Source organism: Protopterus annectens, chromosome 5.part0 (genome assembly GCF_019279795.1).
Source record: "Protopterus annectens isolate FY-2018-M chromosome 5.part0, PAN1.0, whole genome shotgun sequence".
Taxonomy (NCBI): domain Eukaryota; kingdom Metazoa; phylum Chordata; order Ceratodontiformes; family Protopteridae; genus Protopterus; species Protopterus annectens.
The window spans coordinates 1,130,523,525-1,130,544,542 of record NC_056735.1 but is presented as its reverse complement, the minus strand read 5'-3'; the positions used below and the strand labels follow the sequence as shown (position 1 = coordinate 1,130,544,542).

At 43.6% G+C, this 21,018-nt stretch overlaps 1 protein-coding gene across 1 annotated transcript in view; it reads right to left on the bottom strand.

Moving 5' to 3' along the window:
* The window catches only part of GCC2 (GRIP and coiled-coil domain containing 2), a 1,443,709-nt gene that overhangs the window by 792,428 nt on the left and 630,263 nt on the right, over positions 1–21,018 (bottom strand). Inside the window, exons 14-15 of the mRNA XM_044070984.1 lie at positions 13,613–13,713; positions 12,664–12,741 (exon numbers count right to left, since the gene is read on the bottom strand). Of these exons, the coding sequence (XP_043926919.1) occupies positions 12,664–12,741; positions 13,613–13,713 (179 nt within the window). The remainder of the gene's footprint in view (positions 1–12,663; positions 12,742–13,612; positions 13,714–21,018) is intronic.

Sequence of the window (21,018 nt, the reverse complement as noted above, 5' to 3'; positions counted from 1 at the left end):
ACCTTTCGGCCACAGAACCAGGACCGAAACACAAAAGGCGGGGGTGTATCCATATTCATCAAGGATACCCACACCTCCAGGTTAGTGGCGCAGCACAATGCATCAGAGATCATCCATGTACAACTAACAATGAGCAAGACTGCAATCCAAATTGTAGCTTGCTACAGATCACCCACCATGGCCCAGGACCCCCATTCCGCATTTCTGGAGACACTGGGAAATATGAAGGTCCTACCAAACACCTTAATACTGTGTGATTTCAATTACCCAAACATAAACTGGGAGAACTACTCAAGTACTAACTCCCTTGCCCAACGCTTCCTAGAATGTATAAACTCAAACACCCTGGATCAACTGGTCAACACCCCCACCAGAGGGAACAACATATTGGACCTGGTCATCACCAACATGGGCGACCAGTGTTCCACACCGGAGGACAACCCCTCGCTAGTTAGATCAGACCATAGACTAATCACTCTGGATATCCACATTCCGCCCCCACCCCCAATCAAGGAAACCACCATGAAAAACTTTTCAAAAGCAAACTTCACGTTACTTAAGACCGAGGTGAAAAGGTTCACAGCCCCCATGCTAAAGGACAATGCTGTCCAAGCTGCTGAAACCTTTACAAAGGCACTCTATGAGCATCTGCAGGAATGCATGGATTGTGCTATCCCAAGTAAAACCAAGACTCACTCCTCCAAGAAAAGGAAACCAGTCTGGTGGACCCCTGCCATAAACAAGCTATACAACAGAAGGAGGAAACTAGTACAGAAAAGAGTAAATTCCCAAGACGGAAAGACATCCCTGATCAGTGTCAGCAAGAAACTACGATCCCTCATTAAATCATCCAAGGCTAGTTTCGAAAGACAAATTGCCAATGACTCCAAAGATAACCACAAAGCGTTCTTTAGCTATGTCAAGAACCTAAGTGGAAACTCTCAGATCTGCTCTGAGTTAGTGCAGAATGGCACAAAATACACTGAACCAACTGATATTGCAAACATTCTGGCAGACAGGTTTAGTGCAAACTTCACCCCTTCTCACCCCCTAAAGGGCCCATAAGCATACCAGAAGAATGTAGGGCCCAGTCAATCACCGATGCACAGGTTAAAACAGCCCTATCCAAAGCCAAAAACACAGCTTCAATGGGACCGGACGGGGTCCCAGGCTGTGTCTTACAAGAGCTCCAAAATGAACTAACCCCTCACCTAAACACACTGTTCAAACTCAGCCTCTCTACAGGCTACATACCCATAGAGTGGCACACAGCAACAGTTATCCCGCTCCGCAAAAGTGGAGCCAAAATGGACCCCGGGAACTATCGCCCTAAAAGGGAGTGGCGAAAGCCAACACATTCTGGCTAGGCTTATAAATGCCCTTGGGCAGATAGCCTAGTACTTACCTATGAACCTATCTAACCTGAGCCCGACATTCTTGTGCTGCACATTGGAGGGAATGATGTCATCAGTCAACCACTCTGAAGGCTACGGTTTCAAATCACAGCAATTTTTGAACACCTGAAGTCTTGGTGGCCAAATTGTCATTTTGTGTGGTCTGACATAATTCCTCGACAGATATGGAAAACAGCAAACAGTCAATGGGCAGCTCACAAGGCCGGACGTTTACTGTATGGGTTCATGCATGGCTTGACGCACAGGGTCAGTGGATCTACAAGTTGCCGTGACAGCATCACCGCGGAAGATGTTCACCTGTTCAGAAGTGACGGCATTCACCTAACTGAGGAGGGCACTGCGTTGTTCTTGACCGACCTCCACAATGGTGTGAGGACAGCTATGCAAGATTGGTAACATGCAGCTTGTGAGAAGAATGGAAAACACCCATGACCAAGTAGGACCAGTATAGTAAGTAAAACTCTATTATGAAATGTGTTGTATAAAATACATTTTTCTGAGTTTGGCAAATAACTGTGGTAAGGAGCTGGTGATGTTGAGAAAGAACAACTGTTTCAGAAGAGTGCTACCACGTACAATCTAATATGTCACTGACCATCCTGCAATACTTCTTTTTTTAGTCTGCTGTTATCAGGCATGTGCAGAGTTTAGATGATGGGAAGGGCTTACTAATACAGAACTTTATCCTGAGGTCCACTGCTGAATGGACACGTAAAGAGAAAAGGCATAGATAAGGCAGACTGCTGATACTGAAAGAGGTTGTGAGACTGCAGTGTTATCGGCTGTCTGAGTGGGTAGCCAAGCACAGCTATCGGACAGATGAGATGGCCTTGCCTGCCACTGAGGTCCCATGCCTGTCCTGGGTTCATTAGTGGAGTGGCAGTCCTTACCTTGCTTTTTCTCGTTACAAGTACCCATTCAGCAGTATGTTGGCTACACCAAGATTGTGTACATTTACAATCATGTGTGTCTACATGGTAAAACAACTGCTTCTGAAGACTGTACACATGTACAGGTATCAGTTTTGTTAGGACTCAGGTTATGGGAATTATAATTTTTTTCATATTTTGATAAATAACTTTGCAAGGAAGCATGTCACTGTGCCAAGTAATACCTCATTTTGAAGACAGTAGTGATAGTTCCAACATGGTAAAAGACTTGTGCCTGCATGTTGTACACATGTGCAGATATCAAAGTTTGTTTTGGACTTAGGTTATGGAAATTATGATTTTTTTTTTCATATTTTGGTAAATAACTTTGCAAAGGAGCATCTCAATGTGCCAAGTAACATCTCATTTTGAAGACAGTATTGCTGGTTCCAACATGGTAAAAGAATTTTGCCTGCATATTGCACACATTTTGAAGACAGTATTGCTGGTTCCAACATGGTAAACAAATTGTGCCTGTATGTTGTATGCATGTGCAGATATCAGTTTGTTTCTGACTTAGGTTATGGAAATTATGATTTTTTTTTCATATTTTGGTAAATAACTTTGCAAGGGAGCATCTGAATATGCCAAGTAACACCTCATTTTGAAGACAGTATTGCTGGTTCCAACATGGTAAAATAATTTTGCCTGTATATTGCACACATGTGCAGACATCAAAGTTTGTTTTGGACTTAGGTTATGGAAATTATGATTCTTTTCATATTTTGGTAAATAACTTTGCAAGGGAGCATGTCAGTGTGCCAAGTAATACCTCATTTTGAAGACAGTGTTACTGCTTATAATATGGCAAAAGAACTGTGTCTGTGCACTATACACACATACAGCTATCACAGCTTGTTTAGTCTTGTTCACAGATAAAGATTCTAGTTGTCTACTGATGTACTATGTTCTTCATCTGTAAATATGTTGTAAGTAATTGCTATGTTATATTGTTAATCACTATGTAATCCAATGTAACTACTGTCTGTTTATTTTAACTGTGTAGCTTTTCTCCCTGGGCCTCTGTTGAAAATGGACCTACGTCCAGTCGGACACTCCCGGTCAACAAATGTAAATAAATAAATAAAATAAATTGTAAGATTATGAAAATTATACATTTCCAATACTTCTCATTATTACGCCCATATCTTTCCAAGGGAGCACAGTGATCACACAAATGATGCATCATTTTGAAGCTGACATTCAAACGCACAACTTCTACACTGATATGTAGGCTCTGTCTGTTACAGGTGATGAGATATTATGCTTTGTTTATTTATCAATTATGAGAAATATTATATTAATCATATTTCTGTGAATATCTCCATAAAGGAGCATCACACAGTAATGGTTAAGGTATCATTTTAAAGCTGACATTCTTACTAACAAATGAAATACAAATTGTATGGGTCTACATAGTACACTGACCAAGATATTGTGCTTTGCGTCTCCAAAAAGGTAAAAAATATGCACAATATCAACATTCTTTGCCAAATACTTAATAATGACTTTGATGTGCACTATCAACATTTACACTGTTGGAAAGGGCAGTGTCTGCTGAACAACTTTTGCGTTTACATTTTTAGTCTAGCTCTTATAGTTAAAGAGTTATGAACATTTGTTTTCTGTATGGTACTAGAAATGGATTTTCTGAAAATGAGCTCAGGCTGCACTGTTGTTCCTATGGTGGAAATAAGCAGGCAACATTTTCTGAGCTGCTCCGGAGTGAATGAGTTAATGTCATCAGGCTTTGCCTCAAAAAGAACCAATGGCAGCAGCCCTGGAGAAAGCGTTAACTGCATCAAAGCTGCATTTGACAGCGTGGCGACCCATTATAGAATACAACACCTCATTTGGTATGTACCTCTCAAGACATCTGCAACAACTAGAAAGGCCTCAGAAATACCTCACTAAAAGAATCACAGGCCTAAAGCAGATGCCCTACGCTGATCGACTTAAAAAACTCCAGCTATACTCTGTCGCATATCGTCTACTCAGAGGCGATCTCTGTTTAACATACAAGGCCATGTCAAACCCAGAGCTGTTGGACATGCTACACTTAAAGAAATCCCAATCCCTCAGAGCTACATGCTCCAGGGATCTAAACCTTGTCATCACAATAAACAAAACATGCTGGATGGATAGGTTCCTGACCCAGAGACTCCCCAGACTCTGGAATAGATTGCCCATACATGTCAAGCAGAGTGCCTCTTTGGACCTCTTCAAGAGGAACCTTGACGATTGGATGGGAGAAAGGAAATTCACCCCAGGGATCACATCAGTCGCCCTGCTAGACAGGGGTCCAGGAAAGTAAATAATGTGGGAAGAAATAGCCAGGGAATTGTTATGGCTAGGCTTGTATAGGCCCTAGGGCTGATAGCCTAGTACCAACCTATGAACCTATGAACTTGAGAGGTAGAGCCCAACACGGAAAGGGCAGAAGTAATCTCCTCAGAGTCAGGAAGGTCAGAATCCACTCTGGAAGCCTGAAAAAGGAGGGGTCAAAATGTACCTGATCATATTAGTCTGGCAGTTGATGCAATATAAACCTTTTTGCTGAGCCTCTCCAAGGCCCTACTATCCTTCTCTAAAGGAAGCAACTTGATAGAGGGCAACAGCTGGAAGGGCTTGTCAGAAGAAATGAACAGAAGGATCAAAAGAAAGGCATTTATAAGGAAAATTACATTCATCAGGCACCTTGTAAAATTTATCACTTTTCTTGGGAGCAGGAGACTGAGAATCAGGAAAGTACAGTTGTGTACACTTATCTTAAATGTAGATGTTTGAGTGTATTCACTGTTGCAGTCATCAGATTTGGGTTATCCTGCCAGGGGTAGCCCTCAGTCGGCCCGAATACCAGAGGCTTAGTATTTCTGCGTCAGTTGCTGTCGCTCCAGGACTGACGTCAGGTCGTCAGTGGTATAAAATCAGGCAGCCGATGCCATTACATCAGTTTTTCTTGCCCTAACTTTCAGGAGCCCCCCAATAGGAAGCTAGCTTATGGTGGAAGAATGCCACCAGTAGAAAGTAAATACCAAAAATCCCTGTAAGGAGAGACGGGAAGTGAGAGAGAGAGAGAGAGAGAGAGAGAGAGAGAGAAGGGGGATGGAGGGAGGGAAACCAGGACTGCAACAGTGAACACACTTGAACATCTACATTTATGGTCAGTGTACACAACTGTACTATGTTCTTCATGTTTCACTGTTGTAGTCATCACATTTGGGTTGATTCCCAAAGCTGAAGAAAAGGGTAGAGGCAGTCAAGAAGACTGTGGGCTGGCTAGGATACCCTGCAAGACTGTGGTGGCAAAGCCTACCCTGGATTTGGAGAAGATAGGCAGGTGGTAATGCTTGGTGAAGGTATGAACAGATGTCCATGTTGCAGCCTCCAGGATGTCCCTGGTGGGGATGCCTCTGAGAAAGGCTGCAGAGGTGGAGGTTGCTCTGAGAGAATGTGTCCTGACCCCCTTTGGGGGGGGGGGGTTCTCATGCTGTCTGTCGCAGTAATGGATGCAGTGTGCTATCCATTTGGAGATTGTTTGGATGCGGCCTTGCCTTCTGCTCCTGCTGCGAAGCTGACTAGCAATTGATCAGTCTTTCTGAAAGATTTTGTCCTGTCTAGACAGAATCTGTGCTGTCTGTGCACATCCACAGAGTGGAAAATGATGAAGGGACTCTACAGCCACAAGTGCTTGTAGCTCTGATACTCTTCTAGCTGACGTGATGGCCAGAAGCAAGGCTGTTTTCCAACACTGAAGCTGCAGGTTTAAAGGGGGTAGGGTGAGCTTTTCCAACACAAAGTTAAGGTCTCAAGATGGGGTAGGAGCTCTTCTGGGTGGCCTTAAGTTGTAAGCCCCTCTTAGGAACTGTTTGATGAGAGGGTGTGAGAAGAGAGGAGGCTCTGTGCTGTAATGAGCAGAGATGGCAGAGGCATGAATTTTAGTAGAAGAGAAGGATAGACCCCTGTGTAGTAGGTCTGCTAGGTAATCCAGGATGAGAGGTAGGGAGGGCTGTGCCGTTCCGGCTCTGTAAGTCTGGATCCAGGTGCAAAACATTTTCTACTCGTCAGCATACGATTTCCTAGTGCTGGGGCGTCTGGCCTCACGTATAACATCTAGGACTTGTTTGCTTAGGCTGGCAACTTGAGGAGTGGTCAGGGAATAAAGTCAGGCTGCCAGGTTGAGGGTCTGCAATTGGGGATGCATGAATTCTCCATTCTCCTGGGTCAGGAGTGTCTGAGGTAGGTGCCATGGTGGTAGGGGTGACAGGCTGCACAGCAGTAGGTACCAGTGCTGGCATGGCCAGTCTGGGACAATCAGGATGGTCCTCTGTTTTTCCTCCCTTATTTTGAACAGTACCCATGATATGAGTGGTAGAGGGGGGAATGCATAGACCGAGAGGTTTACCCACTGGAAGGATAGAGCATCCACTTTCCAGGCCTTGCTGTGAGGTTCCCTGGTGCAGAATATTCTGAGCTGATGATTGGAGTGGGAGGCAAAGAGGTCAACCTTCGGGGTGCCCCATTTCTGGGTTACAAGGGTGAAGGTTCTGTGGTCTAGCTGCCACTTGTGTGGGTCTAAGCAGGTTTCTACTTAAGTTGTCTGCCAGAGATTAGAGAGCCTGGCAGGAATTGTGCTAGCAGGTGTAGTTGCATGGCAGAGGCCGTGTGCCAAATGGTCATGGCGAGCTTGCAGAGAAGATAAGAGTGAGTCCCTCCCTTCTTGTTGATATGCCACATCACTGTGGTGTTGTCTGTTTTGAACATTAGGGGCCCTGGGGAGAGTAGGGTTCTGAAGGCTGTCAGGGCGCTCTGAACTGCTAACAACTCTTTTTGGCTGATGTGCAGATGTATTTGATTTGGGCTCCAGTGGCCGTGAATGCACCTGCCGTCCAGGTGTACACCCCAGGCATAGTCTGATGCAACTGTGGTGAGGGTCTGGGCGGCGTGGGGTTGTGAGAAGGGACGTCCCTTGTTGTGGTTGCAAGCTGCTGCCCACCAAAGAAAATCTTTCCTTAGACAAGGTATCATTGGTATGAGAGTTTCCAGGTCTTGAGAGTGTTGACACCAAAGGCTTTTTAGGTACCACTGTAGTTTCCTCATATGCAGTCTAGCATATGGAATGAGTAAGATGCAGGAAGACATGAACCCTAGAACTTGCAGGATTTTCCTTGCGGTTAACTGGGTTCTGGTGGCTAGTTCAGAGAAGTAGCCTGTCGAGTAGGCTTGTTTTTATGGAGTAAGGAATGCCATCTGGGATGCTGTGTCCAGGCTTGCTCCCAGGAATACAATTTTATGTGTGTGGACTAGTTTTGATTTATTTTCGTTGATAGTATACCCCAGGGAGGTCAGTAGGTCCTTTACAAAAGTCAGGTGCTGTAACAGCTTTTTTTGACTGTCTGCCTGAATCAGGCAATCGTCTTAAGTATGGGTAAGTTGAATATTTCTTTGTCTGCAAAAAGCAATGGCGGGAGCCAGGCATTTTGTGAAAACTCTGGGAGTAGTAGATAAGCCAAAGGGAAGTGCAGAGAACTGAAAGTGCATAGATCCTGGCCTAAAACGTAGGTATTTCCTGCATGATTCCCTGATTGGGATGTGTAGGTAGGCCTCTTTTAGGTCTAGGGTGGCTAACCAAGCATCCTTGGAAAGCAATGGTAGAAGCTGCTGGAGGGTTAGCATTTTGAACTTTGGTATCACCAGAAAGGTGTCTACAGTAGATAGATCGAGGATGGGGCGTCATGTGCTCTCTTTTCTGGGTACCAGGAAGAGTCTGGAGTAGAAATCTTGGCCTATCTGTTCTGCGGGAACATGCTGTATTGCCCTCATGGAGAGCAGGGAAAGGACTTGCTTTCTGGCCTCTGCCCACTGGTTTGGAGGAAGATCTGGGAACACTTTTGGGGTTGGCGGAGTGTGGAAATAAAATTTGTATCCCTGGGACGCGGGTCTACTTCACGATGTCAAAAGCCGACAATATCGAAGCTGATATTGTCGGCACCACAACATCGAAAGCGGAGAACATCGTGCAGGTAAACGGAAATCTCCATAGTGGGAGATTTCCGTTTACCTCAATGTAGTGCTGTCTCGGAGTTGGAATATTTAAGTAGGGGGGTTGTGGGGGAATAAGGGGGGCTTGTCCCCTTGCCTACGCTAGTTAGTTTTTATTTTTTTTTAAACGTTATTCGATGTTTTACTACATCGATCACTAGAGGTTGACCTTTGGTGATTCGATGTAGTAAGATTTCAATAACGTGATATAGATGCTGGGACACTATGTTGAGGACCCATCGGTCATTGATAATAGTGGCCCAGTTGCTTGCGTGGAAGGAGAGTTTTCCTCCTAGGGGCACAAGCGGGTGGGTAGAGGTAAGGGGTGGAGGTGTAAAGTCACTGAGTTCTTACCACAAGGGGGTGGCTTTGCACCCCGTTTTTGAAGAGGTGGAACTCCATTGCTTAGACCTCTGTATTCCTTGGGGGGTCTGCTTCCCCTGGATCTGGGCTGAGCTGGCCTGGAGGGGGCAGGAAAGGACTAGTGCTTGGAGAGGCAATGCCTACTGAACCTCAGAGGCTGGACCTGTAAGAAGTCTTTAACTGTCTGCATAGATTTAGCTTTTTCTTCCATCTTTTTCAAGACCTCTTCTGCCTTGGTGCCAAATAAATTGTCTTTGTTCAAGGGTGCATCCAATAATTTGGCATGGTCTGGCAAGGTCTGTTCTTTAAGCCAAGCATGCCTTCTAAGGACAAAACCAGTGACTGCTGCCCTACAAGATGCATCTAGGGCGTCGGAGCCACATTGCAAGGTGATCTTAGTTACCTGACTTGCAGAATGCATTAGCTCTTATAATTCTTTATTTTCTGCACAAGCAAGAAAGGAAAATATTTTTTGTTTGAGGAGTTCCATGGTAACAATTTAATGCTCTAATAGCAAGAGTAGCAGAAGTGTATACTTTTTTACTCCATCTGTCTAAAGCTCGGGAATCCCTATCTGAGGGGGTAGGATTCTTAGCTGAAGTTGCTTTAATTCCTTTAGGGCCTTGAGCGATGACCTCTGAGTCAGCAGTAGGATTTTTGAAAATAAATTTGTGAGAGTCAGGGACTCTGTAATACCGGTCAGATTTCCTGGGAGCAGGAGGAAGGGTTTCAGGAGTCAAACTGGATTCCATAAAAATATCATCCACAACATCCAGGACAGAAGAAATGGCCAAAGGTCTGTGCTGTGGTAAATTTGAGAATTCCCTGAGTCTCTTTTTTGACTGCAGATAGTCTTGAGATTCCCATTGGACATGCTCTCAAAGTATGAAGAGTTTCCCCAAATGAAAAATCCTCAGGTGGAGTGGCAGAAGGATTGGATTCCTCTGCATTAGAATCCTCAATAAGCAGAGAGGGGTTGCATATCTTCATATTCAGATGCATCAGAGTCATCGGACTCCTGTTCAGATAAAGCTACTGGGGACAAGTCTCTTTTTCTTTTGGAAGGAGTAGCCTGGTTTCCCCTAATAAGCATAATAAGGTCTTCTGCCATTTTAAGCATTTGAGATTGAGGCAAGGAAGCAGATGCCTGAGCTTTGGTCGTTGGTTTTTTGGGTGTAGTTCATACCCTGGGCCTTAGCAACTTGGTAGTTTTAGAAAGAACTGAATATACAAAAGAAGTCATCGGTCTGTGCCGAGTATCGGTAGTGGGAAGTACTTCCTCAGAAGCCGGTGCCTGCTCAGCAGCTCTGGACTCATCCAAGGTAGAGACATCCGCAGGATCCTTAGTCGAAGAAGAGTCTCACTGCATACCGGACTCTGAAAGGGCCTCGGTAGCGGCCTGTGAATCCACAGAAGTGGGCATCAGGGGTTGCGAAAGTGCCTCACTAAGGACTGGAGAATGGACGATTAGCTTAACAGAAGCATCGGCGGTTTTGGACATGTGCGGTCTCTGTCTTCATCCTTATGTTTTTTCAGAAGATTGGTAGTCGGATGGCTTACCAAAGTCATATTGGAATTTGAGGATTGAGAACAAAAATATCTAGCTACAATAAGGGCCCGATGATGTATAGTTCTGGCATTGAAGAAAGCACAAAAGTGACAGCGGGGGACGTCGTGGTCTGGGCCTAAACAGGTGACGCAGTAAGAATGAAGTCTCGGTATGGTATTTGCTTTCCACAAGCTAGACAATTGTTAACTTTGTCTGACATCGGTTAGAGCAAGAAAAAAGGATCCCCAATGGGGTACTTGGCTTTAGAAGCCTTCAACTTCAATTCGGAAATGAAAACTCAGGTAGCGGCCAACCGACACTCGTGTAAACTGCTTCTGCTTTGGGCTTCTTGGCAAGAAAGACTGATGTAATGGCGTCAGCTGCCTGATTTTATACCACTGACTACATGACATCAGTCCTGGAGCGACAGCAACCGACACAGAAATACTAAGCCCCTGGTATTCGGGCTGACTGAGGGCTACCCCTGGCCAGATAACCCAAATGTGGTGACTGCAACAATGAAAGACGAAGAACATCAACAGAAGCTGCTGAAAAGGTATACATGAGGGCAGCCAGAACAGCTAAAGGCTTAGGAGACTCCATCTGGAGGAGATCATAATACCTTTTTTGAATATCAGAGATTTGAGAACAATCCCACTTAAATTCCATCATGTGGGTAACAATATCCCCAAAGGAGGGTTCCTCCAAAGGGGAATCTGGACTAATAGAATCATCTTCCTATGAACCATAGTCCAAGACAGGAGAGATTTGAGAACAATAAGCCAGGGAATCTTCCCCAGAATCCAGATCCTCATCTGAAGAGTCTAATTCCCAGGGTCTTTTAAGATGAGTGGAAGACCAGGGAGGGGCAGGCACAGACACCATTTGAGGAGGCTTTAAAGCCGTTAAAGCATTAAATAACCCCTAAGTAAAATTTTGCTATTCATGTTGGGGATCATTAATTACAGGAAAATATGCTTGATGTTCCATTTCTTTTTCTGTGGGTCATCCACTCAAAAAACCCTTGGAAGGTCAAAATCCTGGTGACATTCACTAAGCATAGTAAGGATCTTTCCCCAACTAAGATCTGTGGAATCTCCCATGGTACTTCAGATATAATCATTCTTGGTTCCTCCTTAATGTCAGCAGCAGATGTTTGTAAAGCTTCAGTGGACATGCGAGAAGCCAGATCCATGTCAGCTTCCGACAGGGTTGAGGCAGAAGAATCTCAGGCAACCGCATGATGATCTTCTGGGCTTTAATTAGCCTCAAGACAGATGTCCAGGGAAGGGGGGAAAGAAGCCATATCAGACCTAAGGTTTTTTTGCTTTTTTTTTGGCAGCTGGCTGACACTCAGACAGGAATACTCTGCCATAGCACCTTGAACCAAAAACCTAAGACATTGGTTTTAAAAGTAAACAGATAAAGAGGACAGATGACTACGCAGGGCCATGGGGACAAAAGCCTGGAAGACAGAACACTGTGTATGGTCACTGGAAGCACCTAAACAGAAAAGACACTGGTCATGACAATCTTTATGGGGAATCTGCTTACCGCACTGACACTTCTCCTTTTCTGGACAACATGAATCCAACAGCACTAAACAGAAAGAATAAGAAAACACCCAATGGGGCAATTATCTGAAATGTGGTTTGGTAACCAGCACGGCAGAAGGGCATTCAGACTAACATTCAATGATGGCGTTTGGACTGGCAGCAAAGAAGTTGAGTGTGTGTGCTTCCAAACTGCACCTTAATGTCCTACACTTTTTTGCATGGGGAACGTACATGTGACATATGGCGCTTGTAAGTACTAAAGGCTTTGGTGTAATGGCCATATGTTGGGCTATCCTTGGCAGGAGATCCCTTCGGTTATGAATACTGTAAAAGTGATATAAAAGGGCATCCTAGATTAAAACAATGATTTTTTTCCCTTGGATCACTTACAGTCTCTTTAAAATTGCTACAACTGTAAGAAAACAGTCCACACCACTCATGGTTATTGTTTATCTAAACAGATAGCCTCCTGGGCTTCTGGTGACAATACCACAGGGTAGTGCCAATGGCCTTGAATGGTGAATGGCTCCATATGAGACAATAAAACACCAGAGACATCTTCTTCATGGATTCACAAATTAACTTTTCTTTTTAGGCAACCAATAAACATAACATGGCAGTATTACTTTTACTACAAATCTTTAATAAGCAGTAGAAAGAGCTATTGGCACAATGCTTGAAAAGAAGACAGCAAAATAGGGCAACTTCACTTACAGAGCATAACAGTACCGAAGTCCACAGTATCAAATGCAAGAGGCTATTCAAAAAACTAGAGTTCTCATCTACTTGGGTTCCTTGATGGTACTTACCTTACAGTCTTCCATAAGCTGCTGACTGGCTTCCAGCTCTCCCTTCAGTGATGCCTGCTGAACTAACTGATCTGCCTCCTAGTGGAAAAACAACCAGAAAAATGCCATTTGCATTTTTTTAAATATATAAAAAAAGTGTTTACTCTTCTAATGATTTGCTGCTAGGCAGCTCTCCATTACCATATGACAGTAACATATTCACTGAGAAGTTAAAACCATGTAATGCAAGACAGAGAAGCAGACTAATGCTACAATGATGGCAACACAATTATTATGATAAATAAAGCTACAAAATACAACCTCACCAAAGTGTAGAACATGCTGTCATGATAGCAAAAGATGGCCTTTTCTGTATTTTCTAGCATCTCAAACAGGCTATGGCTCATGTTGATGGATCAGTTTCTTCGATACCTTTCATATGCTAAGACTCAGAAATAGCACTATGATTCTGGACCTCAGATTGCCTTAATCCTCCTAGAAATACTGATTTTCTTATTACTGTCAGACCTGCTTAAGGGTATATACGGCATGAAATAACTATTTTAACGATACACAAATATTCATTATCACTAACTAAATAGGGTCTAGCATCTGAAAACCTACTCTCAAAAACATGTCCTTCTTTTGGAACCTCTGCTATGATTTTCAACGGTCGGTGCTATGCGTTTTAGTGCTCAAAGGTTTAGAGGTATGGGTTCTCCTTGTCCCTATGATGCAAAAAAAATATGACATCCCCTGTAATGCAGATGGTTTAATAAGACATGATATGGATATGTTGAATCAAAAGCCTGACAATCAAGTTCTTATTACTAATTTCTACATTTTTCTAGCCCTAACTAAATTTAATTCCAGTTTACCAACAGATTCTGATATCAAAATGCTAACAAAAGAAGTGGGACTTTTCTTAAATGCTGAAATAATCCCCAATATTATCATTAGTACTACTTACTGCTTTCTTGGAATCAGCAAGCTCCTTCTTGGCTTTTACCAGTAGTTGTTTCATTTTAGCACTGCGTTCCTCTGACTGCTCTAGAGATGATTGAAGAGAAGCTGCAGAAAATACAAATACTTGGAGTTTGAAACAGAAATTAATATGGAAGACCTGTTAAATATAAGCATTTGAGGAATACGGTGTGTGTTTTGTGTGTGGGTGTCAGTGTGTGCACGTGTGTGTGTTTTATGTGTGGGTGTGTGTGTGAGACACCTCAATTATTTGTTGTGTTTCCTTAACTTTACTCCTTCTTTCTTTGCAGTAACTTAATCCCTCAACCAGCCACAGCCTTACACTGATATGATATTAAAGCACATGCAACCACGGTTTCAAATGATAAAAGTAGGTGATTCTGAATCATTTTAGCAGTCTCTGCAAGTTAACAGATAAAAGACGTTCTGTAATTGCAGAGAAATGTCTGCTTCCAAGTAATGATGATGAAATCTGGTCATCAAACATCTTGCCATGTAACTGCTGACAAAAAAAGCTGCAAGTCTTTACAAGGACTGCTCCAGCTGCTACAAATTTATAGAAAACTTGATTTTTTTAATAGTGCTGCTGTGTCTTCTGCATATCATGCAATAGCATGGTGACACACTATGTACAAACACAGGTAAAGCTACTACAAATAGTGAGAGATAGAGGACAAACAGAATGTTGTCCTTTCATATATGTACAAAGATTCAAACACTACAGAAGCAGACTTCAACACAAATTACTGTGAGATTACACAGTACTGCAAAACAAACCATTTATTAGGGTGAGATATATACCAACTGCTACTTCTCTTATATTATATAGAAGAAATTGCCACTAATTAACATGGTATGCTGTCAACTATGCTACACAGCAAAGTTCCACTACCATCTGCTTCCACACTCTTTTACTACTGGACAAACGGTGATGGCTATTTGGTACAGTGTTAGAAGTACAGCTATGAAATGCACTCGCTATCTATTCATTCATTTTATATATATATATATATATATATATATATATATATATATATATATATATATATATATATATATATATATATATATACACATACATACTCACTAATTATTAAATGGATCCTGTTTCTAGGTAATTCTTTACTTAAGGGTTATGTTTCTCCAGTATGAAATAATTCCTCTTTATAAACCACATTACTGGCTTATAAATGGCACGTCTTTCTGCAGGTGATATTAAGACTGTTTTTTTCATTCCCGGTACCTTATCTTGGTAGTCTGGTTTTCACTCTATGGCAGTGTGCCTTATTTAATACTTAATCCCTTATTTATGCATCTCCTGGTGTCTATTTGTATCCTTCTGACAACAGAGCCAAGAGACCTTCATGTTAATCTGACCTAGCAGGGAATCTAACTATAATCCCTGGGTGTCACAGAGGGAAGAAAATCTCTGTGATACAAATGTTGCAATGCAGAAGATGGATGTTTGTAGACTGGTAACTTCCTAGTTTAAGACGTGCTAAATAATAGCTTGGATGTGGGCATGCAGTGGGTAAAGCGAGGAAGTGGCCACCACTCCTGGGATTGTATGCCTCTCAACATATCACTCACCATTGTACCAGAACTCTCATTCACAGTTCTGGTACACTCCAGGGGCATAATGTGGAAGTGACCTCTTGACCCTCCTCCCAGGAGGGAAATGCAGAAAATAATCTCATCATTCCTCTCTCAACCTCACTAAGGCTTGTCCAATGTCCAGGCTGATAATCCAGTCTTGGCTCTCTGTTTCATAATCAGGGTTTGAGCATTTTTGATTTGCAGCAAATATGGTATACTTGGTACAGAAAATAGTGATAAAAAAAGAACTAGGCTAGAGGAAGGTTGAAATACATTTCAGGTCAAACTCAGTGCATGTGTCAAAATACTGTGCAGTTGGAGGGTAGATAAGAAAGATTATTTAATGATGGGTGAGATAAAGTACAGTTTTGTACCTACCATAAATGTAGATGTTTGAGTGCTAATACAGCTGCAGTTATAACAGATGGGTTCTCCTGCCATCAGGCGGGTCCTTGGTCGGCCGAATTCCAAAGTCTAGGTCCGGCGTCGGTTGTCATCGCTTCTTCCCTGACGTCAGTGCGACAGGGGTATAAAAGAACCAGCCGACGCCATTTTCTTCAGTTTTTCTTGCCCCAGATGTCAGGTGCCCCCAGAAGGGAGGCAAAACATAAATTTATGTAGTAAAGCAAATGCAATATAATCAAAAAACAGTAGTTGCAAGCAAATACACCATAAAAGAATACCCCAATGAGGTTGTATGAGGAGGTGTTAGCCATAAGGCCTGTCCCAAGAGGGGAAGGAGGGAGGGAAACCTGGACTGCAGCTGTATTAGCACTTGAACATCTACATTTATGGTAGGTACAAAACTGTACTATGTTCATCGTGCATACAGCTGCAGTCATAACAGATGGGTAGAATCCCAAAGCTAATAAAGGGGTGGTAGGCACTAAGTGGAACTAGGTGGAGCCAGGATGCCCTGCAAGACTGCAGTGGCAAAGCCCGCTCTAGTTTTGGAGTATAATGGTAGGTGATAGTGCTTGGAGAAAGTATGTACAGAACTCCAAGTGGCTGCTTCCAAAATATCTTTGGTAAGTACCCCCCTGAGGAAGGCAGCAGAGGTAGCTGTGGCCCTTGTGGAGTGAGATCTGATGCCTGTAGGTACAGTTTTACCATGAAAAGAGTAACAAAATCGTATGCAGTGGGCTATCCATTTTGAGATTGTCTGTTTGGAAATAGGCTTCCCTTGAGCACCTGTAGCATAGGACACAAAGAGTTGCTCTGATTTTCTGAAAGGCTTTGTTCTGTCCAAATAATAACGGAGCTGTCTGTGAATGTCCAAGGAATGTAGTAGCCTCTCCCCTTTGTTTTGTGGATTAGGGTAAAACGTAGGTAAGTGGATAGCCTGATTCAAGGCTACCCTGGATACTACCTTTGGCATAAATGAAGGATTGGTTCGTAAGGAAACTCTGTCCTGATGGAAAATGATGAAAGGCTGCACAGCCATGAGGGCTTGTAGTTCCGAAACCCTGCGTGCTGAGGTGATAGCTAGAAGGAAGGCTGTTTTCCATGACAAATATTGCAGATCTGTTGAAGCAGCTGGCTCAAAAGGAGGCAGGGTTAGTTTTTCTAGAATGAAATTGAGGTCCCAAGCCGGTACTGGTTGCTTCCTTGGGGATTTTATATTCTTAGCCCCTCTGAGGAACTGTCTTAAGAGAGGGTGAGAGAATAAAGGAGGATCAGTGTTGTACTCTGCAGAAATGGTTGAGGCATGAATTTTGATGGAGGAGAATGAAAGTCCACTGCTTAGCAGCTCGGCTAGGTACTGTAGTATTTGAGGTAAATTCAGTATTCCAGGATTCTGACCCTTTTTCTCATTCCAGATACAAAACCGTTTCCATTTTGCGGAGTAGGCTTTTCTAGTAGAAGGCCTTCTGGCCTCCAAAATGACATCCTGTACCTCCTTGGAGAGTAGGGTCTGCTGTGAATTTAAGGAATTCTCCATGCGGCTAGATTGAGTGTTTTCAGCTGACTGTGAAGAGTTTTGAAGTTGTGCTGAGTCAGTAGAAGAGGCATTAGAGGCAGGATCCATGGTGGGGAATGCGTCAGGCTCCTCAGGAGTGGGTACCAGTGTTGTCTTGGCCAGTCTGGAGCAATGAGAATCATCTTTGGACTGTCTGCTCTGGCTTTTAATAGAACTTTGGCCAGCAGTGGAAGAGGTGGAAAGGCATAAACCGTCATTGTTGTCCAACTGAAAGAGAGTGCGTCCACTTTCCAGGCCTGTGGATGAAAGGTCCTTGAGCAGAATTTTGTCAATTGGTAATTTCTGTGTCTGGCCTTCCCCATGCTTGAATTATCATTGTAAAAACTTGAGGATGCAACTTCCATTTGTGTGGATCTGTCATATTTCTGCTCAGGTTGTTTGCCAGTGTGTTTTCCTTCCCTGGCAGGAATTGTGCTTGAAGTTGGATTTGAAATTCCAGAGCCGTGTTCCAAACGGACATGGCTAGTCTGCACAAGGGAAATGAATGAGTTCCTCCCTGTTTGTTTATGTACCACATCACTGTGGTGTTGTCTGTTCTTATCAATAGCTGGCCTGGATGCAGTAGGTCTTTGAAAGCCATAATAGCATTTATTACTGCTAGCATTTCCTTTTGATTGATGTGTAGGTGCTTTTCTTTTTGTGACCATTTGCCCTGAATGCACCGATCTGTCATGTGTGCCCCCAGGCGTAGTCCGAGGCATCTGTTGTGATGACTTGATTTGCTTGAGGCTTGCAGAATGGGAGACCTATGTTTCTTTGGTATGCTTGAGCCCACCACAGAAATTCCTTTTGAAGACATGGAATCAGTGGTATGATTGTTTCCAAACTGTGGCTATGTTGAGACCATAAGTTTTTTAGGTACCATTGAAGTTTCCTCATATGCAGCTTTGCACATGGGATTAGCAGAATGCAAGATGCCATAAATCCCAGAGCCTACAGGATTTTCCTTGCAGTCAGCCTGGTGAAGGTTGCCAGTTTTTTGAAGTATTGAGTTAATTGCCCTTGTTTCTCTGGCGTGAAGTAGGCCATCTGGGTGTTTGTATCCAAGCTGGCACCCAGGAAAATTATTGTTTGAGAGGGTATTAGTCTTGACTTCTTTTTGTTGACTGTGTATCCCAGAGAATTCAACAACATTATGACAAACGCCAGGTGTTTCAGAAGAGTGTGTTTGCTGTCCGCTTGGATCAGGCAGTCATCCAGATATGGGTATATTTGTATCCCTTGAAGTCTGCAGAAGGCAATTACTGATGCCAGGCATTTCGTGAACACTCTGGGCGCAGTAGATAAGCCAAAGGGCAATGCAGAAAATTGATAATTGGATGAACCTGCAAGAAATCTGAGGTATCTTCTGCAATCTTGTCTGATTGGGACATGCAGGTATGCCTCCTTGAGGTCCAGTGTCACCAGCCAAGACTCCTTGCCCAGCATGGGAAGAAGCTGCTGTAATGTAAGCATCTTGAACTTTGGTACGGGTAAATATGTGTTTAGGATGGATAGGTCCAAAATAGGTCTCCAATCTTTGCCCTTCCTTGGTACCAGGAATAGTCTTGAATAAAAACCTTGACCCTGTTCTTGTGCAGGTACCTCTTGAATAGCTTTCATGTCCATGAGATCTGAAATTTGTTTTTGTGCCTCTGCCCTTTGATTGTGTGGCAGGTTTGGCATGCCTCTCATTTTTGGAAGGGTGTGAAAGTGGAATCTGTAGGCTCTGTCTATAATGTCCAGGATCCATTAGTCTTTTGTGACAATATGCCAATTTTTCGAAAATAATGCCAGTTTTCCGCCTAAAGGTGCTGCCATTTGAGCCTTGCTTGGCATGCAAAGGGGAAAGTCATTGGGCCTGCTTTCTGAATGGCTGTGAACTATCCTCACCCCCTCTTGGGGTAGGTGTTTGCCATTGTCTGCCTCTAAATGATCCTTGAGATTGCCCTCTACCTCTCGGGTGCCTGTATCTACCTATTTGAGGTCTGTCTGTGGCTGGAAAGAACCAATTTTTTGAAGGCCAATTTCTACTATAATGTGGCGGTTGTACCTGTAGGAAATCTTTCACTGTTTGCATTGATTTTGCCTTTTCCTCCATTTTCTTTAATACCTCCTCAGCTTTAACACCAAACAATACATCTTTTTGAAGAGGTGCATCTAGTAATTTAGCTTTGACATGATCTGGTAAGGTTTGCTCTTTGAGCCAAGCATGTCTACATATGACTGATCCTGTAACAGCAGCTCTACAAGAGGCCTCTAAAGCATCAAAACCACATTGCAAGGTATGTTTACCCACTTGCTCTGCACTATGCAACAAATCCTGCAACTCCTTCAAGTCTGGTTGTTCAGGTTGTGACATTTTGCTTTTCAACTGAGATAAAAAAACTGTTGATACTTTAACATATGGAACTGACAGTTTAATGCCCTCATGGTTAAAGTGGCCGAGGTGTACACCTTTTTCCTCCACCTTTCTAACGCTCTGGAATCTCTCTCTGAAGGTAATGGATTTTTGGCAGTGGAGGCCTTAATTCCCTTGGGACCCTGTGAAATAGTTTCTGGGTCAGCCGCATGGCTTTTGTATAGGGATTGGTGTGAATCAGGAACCCGGTAATACCTGTCAGGCTTGACTGGAGCTGGAGGTAAAGAATCTGGGTTAAGGCTGGCCTCTGAATACACATCATCTAATATGTCTAAGACAGGAGGTATAGCCAGAAGCCTGTGCTGAGAGAGCAAGAGGAAATCCCTGAGCCTTTTCTTGGAGTCTGAGTACTCTTGGCCTTCCCAGTGGAAGTGTTCCCTCAAGGTATGCAAGGTTTCCCCAAAGAGTAATCCTCAGGGGGGAAGACAGAGGGAATGGACTCCTCTGCATCAGAATCTTCGAAAGGGGAGTAAGAATGTTCCTGGTCCTCAGAATGCTCTGAAGTAATGCAGGCCTGGTCCGAGGAAAGGTATTCTTCCTCCACTCTGGGTCTTTTGTCCGGGGGGGGGGGGTTGAGAACCCCTGATAAGAGTAATCAAATCCTCAGCCATTTTGAGCATCTGCTTTTTAGGTATGGGGCCTTGAGAGGGGCCCTGTGGAGCTTGTCTTTGAGAATGCATGGCTGCTTTAGATTTAGTGTAAGCCTTAATGGAAAAAGAAGAAGAAGGCCTGAAGAGACCTTGAGAGGTGGCAGGCCTGTCTGAACTCTGAGTTTCCCTGCCAAGAGTGACTTCGGTATCTGTAGTCGGGGTGTGGGCCGAAGAGCCTGCGACCTCGGGCACAGAAGACACCGCTAAAGAAGTGTCATCGGTAGTCAGGGGCTGTGTAGGCGCCTCGCTGAGAACTGGAGCACATGTAGTCAGCTTTAGCGTGGTGTCGGTAGTAGTCGCGGACCTCGTGTGTCGGTCCTTATCTTTATGTCGTTTACTCAAAATTGGAGTCTGAGTATCCGACGACATGTTGTAGTTAAACTTTTTGCCAAAATAGTGTTGGGCGAACTCCGCCCGACGCTTAATAGTGCGTCTGTTGAATGTAGCACAAAAACGACAGGCCGAGACGTCATGGTCTGGGCCTAAGCAAGGTATACAAAGGGAATGGAAATCCTTATGCGGTATTTGCTTCCCACATGAAATGCAATTATTAACTTTGTCTGACATCGGTCTGAGGCAAGAAAAGTTTCAACGGGTACTTAGCTTTCTAGAAGTCTTCGGTTGAAAAATATTCGTAATCTCAGGAGCTGGCCGACTGGCACTTGCAAACTGCTTCTGCTTCGGGCACAGCGCGGCAAGAAAGACTGAAGAAAATGGCATCGGCTGGTTCTTTTATACCCCTGTCGCACTGACGTCAGGGAAGA